Source organism: Lactuca serriola, chromosome 9, assembly GCF_051521515.1.
Source record: "Lactuca serriola cultivar US96UC23 chromosome 9, Lser_US96UC23_V15, whole genome shotgun sequence".
In the NCBI taxonomy this organism is placed as follows: domain Eukaryota; kingdom Viridiplantae; phylum Streptophyta; class Magnoliopsida; order Asterales; family Asteraceae; genus Lactuca; species Lactuca serriola.
Window position 1 is genome coordinate 178,795,597 of NC_136416.1, and position 11,558 is coordinate 178,807,154.

Below are 11,558 nucleotides of genomic sequence, written 5' to 3' on the forward strand. Positions count from 1 at the left end.
AAGCTTCTTGCTTGACATTCATATTGAATAGATCAATGTGTTTTGAAGTATTGACACCATTCTTGTCCCAAAAGTCCTCATCTTGATGCATGTTTCGAGTTGGTCGAGATTATCTGTCCTTTCAGACCTTAGGAGAGGTCTTGAGTGAGAAAAATGTGGTCCCAAGGGTTGTGGTTGTCCCATGTGTGGAGATTGAGTTGCAGCTGAGAGAGCAGAGGCAGGCCCCGGTGCAGTTGCAGCCGGCGCCAAAACGGTCTAAAACCATTGATTTTAGATCAGGTAGTCAAAGCAGCCGCACTTGTGAGAAGTGCGGGAAGGGTCATGTCGGAGCTTGTAGGTCCGGAGGTGTGTGCCGTAAGTGCGGGAGAGAGGGGCACTATGCGAGGGATTGTCGACAGTCAGCCCAAGTTCAGGATATGAGGATTTGTTATCGGTGCCATCAGGTTGGCCACATGCGAGCCAACTGTCCACAGCTTGCTGCAGGACCGGTGCGGGCTCCAACACCGGCCATTTTGAGGATTACGGGTGGAGGTCAGGGTGGAGCGGAGCCCCCAAGGGCTCAGGGTCGTGCTTTTCAGCTTTCAGCAGAGGAGGTCAGGGCAGTGCCGGATGCAGCTGCGGGTATGTTTCTTCCTTGATGTCTTGTTATTTTGGAGTATTGTATATCTGCTAGTCTCGTTGTGTGGTTTCTGGTATTTTATTCGTTGTTCCTTGAGGTTTATGGTATGGTACCGCTCCTCATGATTATGTTTTATGATATGTTTCTGGGAAGACTCTGATAATAATTGTATTGAAAACCTTTTTGTAATAACTTTGTGAAACCGGGTTGTTTTTGAAAAGTTTAAATTGGCTTAAATTTTTAGAGTGTTACAACCTCTCATTTGAGAGAGTTACTCTTTACCGCTAGGTCAAAGATCCTTTGGTGGTATATGATGTAGGTTGTTGTCGTCTAGTATGTATTGTTGATTGTCAAATTTAATAGACATGGAAGGAAACCAGTGATTAATTGCAAAAAAAAAGAATCCTATTAATTATTATTAATATAACTACCAAGTTTCATCTAGAAACCAGATTAATCCTTCTCGATTAGATCTGGTTATAAGAAATGAGTGGAAGTAGATTGAGGTGTTATTAGACGAAAATAAACGCAAGACTATAATGTAAAAACCGACTTGTTAACGTCTAATCTTGAACGTGTAATTACTGCATGGATCAAACTCATTTCCTTAAAGGATTTTACTTCGTTTCTATTGGTTGTAAGCAACAGAGTAAAACTTCGGTATTTAATGCAGATTTACCGAGTTTCCAACAACAACGGAAAACGATAAATGCAAAGTGAACACTAAGACACTGGAAGAAATTGCAAAGAGAGAGAGAGAGAGAGCTTTTTGAAAATTTGGGTGTCAAATACAGCTCCCAAAGGGTTGTATTTATAGGTATTGAAACCCTAGAAGGCAATAAAGTGGCCCCTTATAGGCCAGCCCTTTCGAAACCCTAGGGCGACGCCTTTGTAACATCCCGAAAATCATAAAGTAAAAGTTTCATTTTTATTATAATCAAAAAACTCATGTAACTTTTATTCAAACATTTAAAAGCATTTCAAAATAAAACAATTATTAGAGTTCATTCCCAAAATCACGTATTGTGGAAAACACAGGAGTGTGCGCTTCGATCAAGCCACGCCCTTCGCTTTCGAAACGGAAGTACCTGAAACGATAATCCACAAACTGCAAGCACAAAGCTTTGTGAGTTCCCCAAATACCACATACCATACATATCAAACGAGCCATACATATCATACATATCCAACAATCAATAAAAGTGTTATGTGTCAACCATAGTTTTGTCATTATGACACGAGTCGTATCATGGTCTTCATTACAAACTTGTGGGCCAAAACCCTAGGTCTTACAGACAAGTGTTAGGAGTCACCTCAAGATCTTCCATGCAAGCATCACAAATACGACTAGTACACAATTTACACTACTTAACTAATTAACTGCCAGAGTTCAGACTCTGGTCTTGCATAAAATTCACAAGGAGCCGCCTCCTGGTCTTTCATACAAATGTCAAGGGTCACCCCCGGGTCTTCCTGTAATACATAAACCAAATGGGGCAGCATTGGTGCCTTCGACCCATAGAACTGTGTGGAGACTCACCTCGAATGCTAAAGCTCACTGAAAGAAATCCCTAGATGCTGACCTAACGACTCCCCAAGCTATCAGTACAAAATAACACCCAATTAGCAATTGGGTTCCAATCTATGGCCCATAATCCATACTTGGGACAAAATGACCATTTTACCCCTAGCCCAGCTTGAACCAAAACTGAGGCCCAAATCCATAAAACAAAAGGTCCAAAACTAATAGATCCACAAAGGACAACTAATGGCCCAATTTTCCAAATTGGGCCCAACCCCTGTATGGGCCTTATCCTAAGCCCAATAATTCCCTTAGTCCAACAGTTGATCTTAGTTGGCCCAAAAGGCCCAAAGCAACAAAGTTGCCCACAGATGGGAAACCAGTACACGATAAGTCCAAAGCCCAGCTGAGCATTGTATGCGGGGCGTACACTCAGCTACGTTGGGCATACTCGATGAATCGAAATCGCGACCACAACCATGTACGTTGGGCGTACCATCACTTACGCAGGCCGTAAACTAACTTGCTCCAAAACCGACTTTATGGCTTAACCACTTAAGCACTTTGCACCTAAACTTTAAAGAAACCTTAAAATAAAGCTCTTGGTGTATAAAGTCAGAACCTTTATGCATTTGCATGACTTAATGGGACCTAAATACCTTCTTAATCCATTAAGACCCACTCTAATCCAACTAGAACATGAATGGACCAAAAGCAAGGATCAAGATGCCATTTTTACGAACTTATAAACTCAAAAAGGGCAAGATCTAGCAATCTTAGCTCCTGGAGTGGCTCAAACTTACGAGGATTCAAAACCCAAAAATAAACACAAATCTAACCCTAAACCCTAAAACATAACAAGAAGCCAAGGTATGAACTTGATACCTTAAATGAGCTAGAAATGAAGTTAAGAGTTTGGATCTATAAGTCTTCCTTTGAACCACAAGCTAGCACCAAGCACCCTTTCCTAGAAAATGAGCAAAAGCACACCAAAATGCACATTTAGATCTCTCAAACACTCAATGAGAGGTTAGGGTTTCTGAAATGAGGCTAGAAGCCAATGGAAGCTGATAAATGAAAGAGCCTTGAGCCTTGAGAAAAAGCACACCAAAATGCACCAAGCACCCTACGCTTCTAACAACTCACCATAGCCTTAAAACTTCCCGAACAAAACCCAAAAATTCATAAATGATCGAGTTAACAAATTATGATTATACCCTTGGGCTCCAAAACCACCATTGAACACTTGGATCACTTAAACCATAACATCCACATCCAAAAAGGGCTAAATTCTTTCTTCCCCAAGGCCATAAACCTCATGAAAACTGATGATTGGGCCGCACCCCCTAATAATGAAGCAAATCCAAAACTAAGTGTTACAACTCTCCCCCCACTTAAATTAGAATTCGTGCTTGAAATCGCTCCTTACTAACACTCAGATCATACTAAACAACCCAAGGAATGCAACCGAAATTATTTTTAGCATAAAATGAGCTTCAAAAGACAACCGTACCCAAACATAAACCTTCAACCAGAAGAAGAACAAACCTTAGCCCCTACAGAAAACCACTTCTACCTTTCTGAAGCCTGTAATCTACATTGTTCTGACTCCCCGACATACCGCCCATGTTGAATCATTACTATGCCAATTCCTCATTGAATAATAGACCAAACATAACACTTCCAACCCTAATTATCTTGATGCTACTGATGTGTCGAAATACTGATGTGTCAACATGATTGTCCAAAGAATTAACTTTTGAGGTTTTTACTATCTCTAGAGTTCCACATAATAAATCAATATCTACATCAAAGTCTATTAAGATTAAGGTATAAATGGATAGGGAGGGAAAATTCACGATCGATGAAACTATGCTTCAGTTTTCTTCAAATAGTGATCATCAAATGTGAGATTGAACGTTTCTTTAGTTTTCCTTGTTCTTTTTTTTATTACCTTATAACCCTTTTTCATTTTGTGAATAACCAAGATATATGCCTTCATTGCATTTAGATTGGAATTATGAACGAATATTTTGGAAATTCATTATGAATCACTTGCAACCAAACACATGAAAAAATTTGACATTACGTTTATGAATGTTAAGTACTTGATAAGGAGTGATGTTGATGAATTAAAGAATGGTTATATATGATGCCCGTAGTTGACATTTCTTCTATCCACAAGTAGAATGGTATTTTTTTTACAAAATTCAGCATTGAGGGGTTAGCTTCACAAAGAGATCGATTTCTTCATTCAAAAACTATATTTTGTTTTGGTGTACGGAGCGGAAAATTTGTAACCGATTCCTTTCTCGATAAGTTAAGTAGGATATTTTTTGTTTTTGAATTTTGAACCATTATCATTGAGTATACTTCAGACTGGTTTAGAAAAATGCAATTCCATTTTTTTTTTTTTGATAGAGTTGATGAGATCATGTGAAGTTTTGGATTTTTTACAAAGAAAGTAAACCCATGTGAAGCTTGAAAAATTATCAGCAATAACGAGGATATACTTCTTTCCTCTATAATTTTTCTTTGCTGAAGGTCCGTAATGATAAACATTTAGCAGCTAAAGTGCCTTCGTGATGTTAATCTCTATTGTAATTAAATGACTTTGATGATGTTGCTTTCTGTGTTCACATGCACAACACAAGTGATCAATATTAAATTTCAAATTTGGTAATACTCTCACCAAATCTTGTGTAACTAACTTATTAATGTTCTTGAAATTTAAGTGAAAGATTCTCTAATGCTACAAACAACTTATATCATTTACTACTTTTCAAACAAGGCATAATGAAGGAGCACCTTTGATCGGAGTGATATCCAAAGGATATATATCAGCTTTTTTTTGGAGTTTAACAAAACCACATTTGTCATTTTATTTTTGATCATACTTACTTCCTCATCGAGAGTCATTTTATTTCCAGTTCCAAAAACATGTTGAGAAACAGTGACGAGATTGTGTTTTAACCCGTCTACATATGCAACCGTTTTATTCTGAATTGACAATTTGTAATGGATATGTAACCTTTGATCAAGGCTTTTTATTATTTGCAAACTTTACGAGTCATATCCACTCAAGTATCGCACAATGCAAGGTTTTAACATTAGATCATAGTTTTGAAGTAGTTAATTTCAAATAAGATTTACATCTAAATCACGGTTACAATAAAATATATATATTTTATTCAATTTTAAATATAGCAACATAAAAATAAAAAATATCACAAGATTGAAGAGTATAAATCACAGAAAACAACATTTTTCAATCACATAAAAGTTAGAATTTAGATTGAATTTGATAGACGAGGTTGACGTCAACTTGAAAAGCCTTTGCAAGAATATCTGCTGCGATATCGGGATTTGATCCAAACACAGCATTTGCAATGGTAATAACACCTGGATTTTGACTACTCAAAGCAGCGATAGCAACAGCATAGCCATTCCCCACGTTTTTCTGGAAGTGAATTAGACCTTTTGGGAACACGAAAACATCGCCTTTCTGAAGTAGTTTTGTGATGAGTCGGTTTTCAGGGTTGGATGTGACAAACCCGACTAGAATACGGCCTTCCATAACAGTCAAAATTTCAGTGGCCCGAGGGTGTGTATGTGGGGGGTTAATACCCTGTGGGGCGATGTCAATACGTGCCATTGAGATACCAAGAGTGTTAAGTCCCGGCAACTCTGCTACAGTCACCGGAGTCACAGCAGACCCAACTGCATTCGAAGTATTTCCCATTAGTTGCAGCCCACTATAAAAGAAATCATCAGGTTGTACAAGCCTCGCCTCTTTACAAACCAAGCCATTCACGAATACTACGAGGAACAAATATTAAATAAATAAACTATTAATCACAGTTAAATATGATATGTTTTCAAATCATGCATGAAAATGCTGGAGAGTTTCTCGACTTTCACAAATAAATTCTTACCTCTGCTATTTTGGTCTGCCACACAGAAGTCCTGAAGAGGACTAGGGTCCGAAGCAAACGCAAGGGAGCACCCCGCCACCAAGAGACCAAATAAAAGCAAATGAGATGTCATTGTTGAGAAGGGGAAACTTGTGCTTTGATGTCTTTGTTCATTAGCTTGAGAAGTTAATTTGTGAATAACATGCTACGTGGTGATGCTTTTATATTAAAAACCGTTGGAACATATCAAGGTAGCGTATGTGTGGATAGAGTAAAAAAATAAACAATGACTTAATCAAACTTGTCATCTTAAGATACATTCAGCTTTTTACATTGTCCAATTCTTAACCGGATAAAAAAATCGCATAAAGTGTCTTTGATTGGTGGATTTTATTTGTCTAACTTTTTTTCATATTTTAGATTTATTTGACTGGAACCTTGAATGTTTTTTAGGTCTTGATATGGTCCAAAAAAATTACTTTAGAAAATTATATATAACTGGAAACCCATTCTGAAGAATGTTTTATTGTCACAATATGTGATAATAATTAAATATAACTGTTTAAATACATTTAATTTATAATTTATTTTCCGACTGGTCAAATCAAAGAGCTTTCTTAATTAATCAAAGAAAATACCGTGCCATATGGTAAAAACATTGGATCGTCAACCTAGTATTTGTGTTTCTCACCGCCGAACAAATAGTTGGGAACTAAAGGTAAAACAACGATACAGTCATAAAGTATGTCTTCTTGATCATACATTGAAATTATTTTGTCGTGTTAAGAAAAAAGTAAAACATTTTGTTGAACTTTTAAGAGGAAGATTCATTCGATTTTGGTTGGTATATTTTCAATCTATAATAAAGGCTTGAGTTCATCACTCTCATGCGTGTTAGATTAATCTTGGTGGAACGTTGTGTATGTTTATTGTTAGTTTTAAACAAATAGAAAAGAAGACAATAGATTGTAAACAGGAGAAAAATGAACAGGGGAGATATGCTATGCAATGACTGGAATTGGAAATTAGAATATCAAAATCATTGTACTACATCAGCTTATATAGCTGTTATTCATAACTGAAAATTAACTAGAGAATAACTATCCACTAACTCCTAATTAAACTTATTCAATTCAAAAATAAAAATTGACAAAACCATAACGACTTTTATTGCTCATTAGTGGATTCCTTAAAGCATATTTTCAACACTCCTCCTTGCTTTAAGGACTACACACTCCAATCCTTTGCCTTAAAACTTCAAACTTGCTGACCGGAAGTGGTTTGGTGAAGATGTCTGCTAGCTGGTCTTCAGACTTGCAGTAGACTAGAGAGACTTCACCCTTTTGTTGCACTTCTCTCAAAAAATAGAGCTTAATGTTGAAATGCTTTATCTTCCCGTGAAATACCGGATTATTGGAGATTGCAATAGCTGCTTGATTGTCAACAAAAACATCAATGCTAAATTTTTGTTCTTCTTGCAAATCACACATAATCTTTTTCAACCATAAAACTTGATTTGTGGCTGCTGTAGCTGCTATGAATTATGCTTCTGCAGTAGATTGTGCTACAATTTGCTGCTTCTTTGAACACCATGAGAAAATACTTGAGCCCAAACTGAAACAGTAGCCCGATGTGCTTCTCATATCATCAATTGATCTTCCCCAATCACTATCTGAGAAACCATGCAACTTGAATCTTTGATTTTTCTCAAACTTGACTCCAAAATTGATGGTACCTTTGATGTACCTTAATATTCGTTTTGCTGCCCTAAAATGTATCACACTTGCACAGTGCATAAATCGCGATAAAAGACTAACAGCAAAGAGAATGTCAGGCCTTGTCGCTGTGAGATACATCAAACAACCGATTAGGCTCCTGAAATAAATTTCATCAACTTTATCTACACCATCTTCTTTGCTAAACTTTTCTTTCTCATTCATTGGGGTGCTCACTGCTTTGCAATCTTCCATTTGAAATTTTTTCAAAATTTCATTTGCGTATTTCTTTTGACAGATGAACACCATATTTTTGTCTTGTTTGATCTCCATGCCAAGAAAATATGACATGAGACCCAAATCTGTCATTTCAAAAACCTGCATCATCTCTTTTTTAAACTCATCTATGAGCCTCTTGTTATTTCCTGTCACGAGCAAATCATCAACATAAAGAGAGACAATAAGAATATCATTCTCTTTATGTTTCACATAAAGAGTAGCTTCAGATAAGCTTTTAACAAAACCAAGATCCAGCAGGTAAGTATCTATCCGGCTATACCAAGCTCTCGGAGCTTGTTTCAAACCATAGAGAGCCTTTTTTAGTAGATAGACTTTATCTTATTTGCCTTGAATCTTGAAACCTTCTGGTTGCTCTACAAATATCTCCTCCTGTAGTACACCATTTAGGAAGGCTGACTTCACATCTAGTTGAAACACTTTCCAACCTTTTTGTGCAGATATGGCTAGTAACAATTTGATTGTATCTAACCTTGCAACAGGAGCAAAAGTATCAGAATAGTCAACACCATAAATTTGAGCATACCCTTTAACAACGAGTCGAGCCTTGAATTTGTTGATGGTGTTATCAGCATTGAGCTTTGTTTTAAACACCCATTTAACACCAATGACTTTTCTTCCTTCTGGTCTCTCAACCAACTCCCACGTTTTATTTTTTTCTATCATAGACAACTCCTCCAACATTGCTTTCTTCCATTTTGGATCATTCAGGGCTTCTTTAGGATTAGATGGTTCATTAATTATAACATTACACCTTGCATAGACATCTGTAAGTAACCTTGTACCTCTTACAGGAGGATCATCAATTGACTCGTCTTCCAAGGCATCATCTATCGGTTCATCCTCTGATTCTTCTGTTGCATTGTCACCAAAAGAAACACCTTTTTGTTCCTTTTTCTTGTTCCAGTCCCATTGCTCGTCTTCATTGAAATGTACATCTCTGCTTATTGTCTTCTTTTTTGTTTGAGGATGGTACACTTTGTAACCTTTAGAAACTGAACCATAACCTACAAAGATGCCCGGGATGGCCTTTTTATCCAGCTTGTCACGCTTAACCTGAGGAATGTGAACATAACATACACACCCAAAAACTTTAAGAAAGCTTAGTGAAGGCTTATAACCAAACCATGCTTCAAAAGGAGTTTTACTTTCCAAAGCAAGTGTTGGTAACCGGTTTTGTAGGAACACGGCTGTGTTAGCAGCCTCTGCCCAAAACTATTTTGGCAGCTCCTTATCGTGCAACATACTTCTGGCCATGTCCAATATGGATCTGTTTCTTCTTTCACTAACTCCATTTTGCTATGGAGAATATGGAACTGTGAGCTGATGTTCAATGTCGGCTTCCTCGCAGAACATATTGAATTTTTCTGATGTATACTCCTTTCCATTATCAGACCTCAACACTTGAATTTTGCAATCACTTTGGTTTTCAACCATTTTTTTAATTTCCAGAAAAATCAGTCACTTCTGACTTGAACTTCATGAAGTAAATCCAACACATTCTTGTAAAATCATCAATGAAAATAATGTAGTAAACATTACCTTGCAATGATGGTGTTCTTTGAGGTCCTGCAACATCAGTATGTATGAGTTGAAGTTTTTTTGATGCCCGCCAAGATGATTTATGGAATGGAATCCTCCTTTGTTTTCCGTATTGACACGCTGAACAATTTGAAAGTTGATCATCTAACTTTGGAAGACCTCTCACCATTTCATCCTTTTGCATTTGTAGCATTCTTTGAAGATGACAGTGCCCAAGCTTCTTGTGCCATATGTCAGTGTTGCTACCTTTATTGTAAAAGGCCATTTGCTCTTCTTCTTTTGGATCATAAGCCATGCTTCTTCCTTTCATTTTGACCTTCATCAATTCTTTTCCATTTGGATAATACACACGACAACAAAAATCTTCAAAGTATGTCTTAAATCCTTTTTCTAGCAGCTCGGGAACACTTATTAAATTCTGATCAATTTCTGGTACATACATGACATCTGAGATTGTTTTTGTACCTGAAGTAGTTATAATTGCAACTGTTCCAATTCCTTTGACTGGAACGTATTCACCATTGCCTACTTTCACTCTCCTGGACTTCGAAGGCAATACCTCTTTAAAGAGGCTGATGTCATTACACATGTGGTTTGTACACCCGTTGTCAATTAGCCAACTTTCAGGAGAAATTGTTGTTGAATAACAAGATGCAACAAATATATGGTCTTCTTCATCTTGAGTAGCTTTATGGACTTCTTCATGCTTTTGAGTATTGCTTCTACATATAACAGCTTCGTGACCGACCTGATTACATTTGTTGCACTTTGCATCTGGCCTTTTCCAACATCTGAATGGAGGATGACCCATTTTACCACAATGCTTACAAGGTGGATAATTCTTTTTTGGAGTCTGAACTTTGGTTTGATTCTGATTGTTGATAGAATCTTCAACAACAGAAGTTGATGAGGCCTTTTTGTCACTCTTCTTCTTTTGCTTTCGTTTATCTCGATGCTTGGCTGGTAGAGCACCTTCAACAACATGCTCATGTCTCATAAGCCTACGTTGCTCTTGTGTCTGTAATGAGTTTAACAATTCTACCAAAGTAATTTCTGACAGGTCCCTTGTATTCTCCAAAGTGGTTATTGAAGCTTCATATCTCTCAGGAATAGTAACGAGAATTTTTTCAACGATTCTTGAATCTGAAAACTTAGAGCCAAGCAACCGTACCTTGTTTCCAATATCCAGTAACCTGTCTGAATACTCCTTGATAGTCTTCGATTCTTTCATTCTCTGCATCTCAAATTCTCTGATCAAGTTGAGAGCCTGCATGCCTCGAATTCTTTCATCTCCTTCATATTCCTCCTTCAGATAATCCCACACTTCTTTTCCAGTTTTGAGGCACATAATTCTTGTGAAAATGGTTGTAGAGACTGCAGCAAACAGAGTTGCTTTCGCCTTTGACTTCCTTGATGTCTTCTCTTTGTGAACTTTGATTTGAGCCATGGTAGGATTTTCTGGAAGTTGAGGAACAACATAGTCCTCTTCTATAGCTTCCCAAAGATCCATGGCTTCAAGATAAGATGTCATTCTTGCAGCCCATAGTTGGTAATTATCACCATTGAACACTAGAATAGCGAATTGTGAAACACTACTTTCTACCATTTGTCCTCACAGATCCCTCAAGAAATAAGCTCTGATACCAATTTGTTAGTTTTAAACAAATAGAAAAGAAGACAATAGGTTGTAAACGGGAGAAAAATGAACAGGGGAGATATGCTACGCAATGACTGGAATTGGAAATTAGAATATCAAAATCATTGTACTACATCAGCTTATATAGCTGTTATTCATAACTGAAAATTAACTAGAGAATAACTATCCACTAACTCCTAATTAAACTTATTCAATTCAAAAATAAAAACTGACAAAACCATAACTACTTTTATTGCTCATTAGTGGATTCCTTAAAGCATATTTTCAACATTTATTACGCATTGATATTCTG

At 37.0% G+C, this 11,558-nt stretch overlaps 1 protein-coding gene across 1 annotated transcript; it reads right to left on the bottom strand.

Annotated features, from left to right (window-relative positions):
• Positions 1-5,269: 5,269 nt before the first annotated feature.
• LOC145073165 (putative germin-like protein 2-1) lies at positions 5,270-6,223 on the bottom strand. The gene is made up of 2 exons (XM_079019728.1): positions 6,077-6,223; positions 5,270-5,960 (listed from the first exon to the last, which is right to left on the bottom strand). Exons 1-2 carry the CDS (start codon positions 6,186-6,188, stop codon positions 5,425-5,427), a joined length of 648 nt encoding a protein of 215 aa, XP_078875854.1. The 5' UTR covers positions 6,189-6,223; the 3' UTR covers positions 5,270-5,424.
• Positions 6,224-11,558: the final 5,335 nt, after the last annotated feature.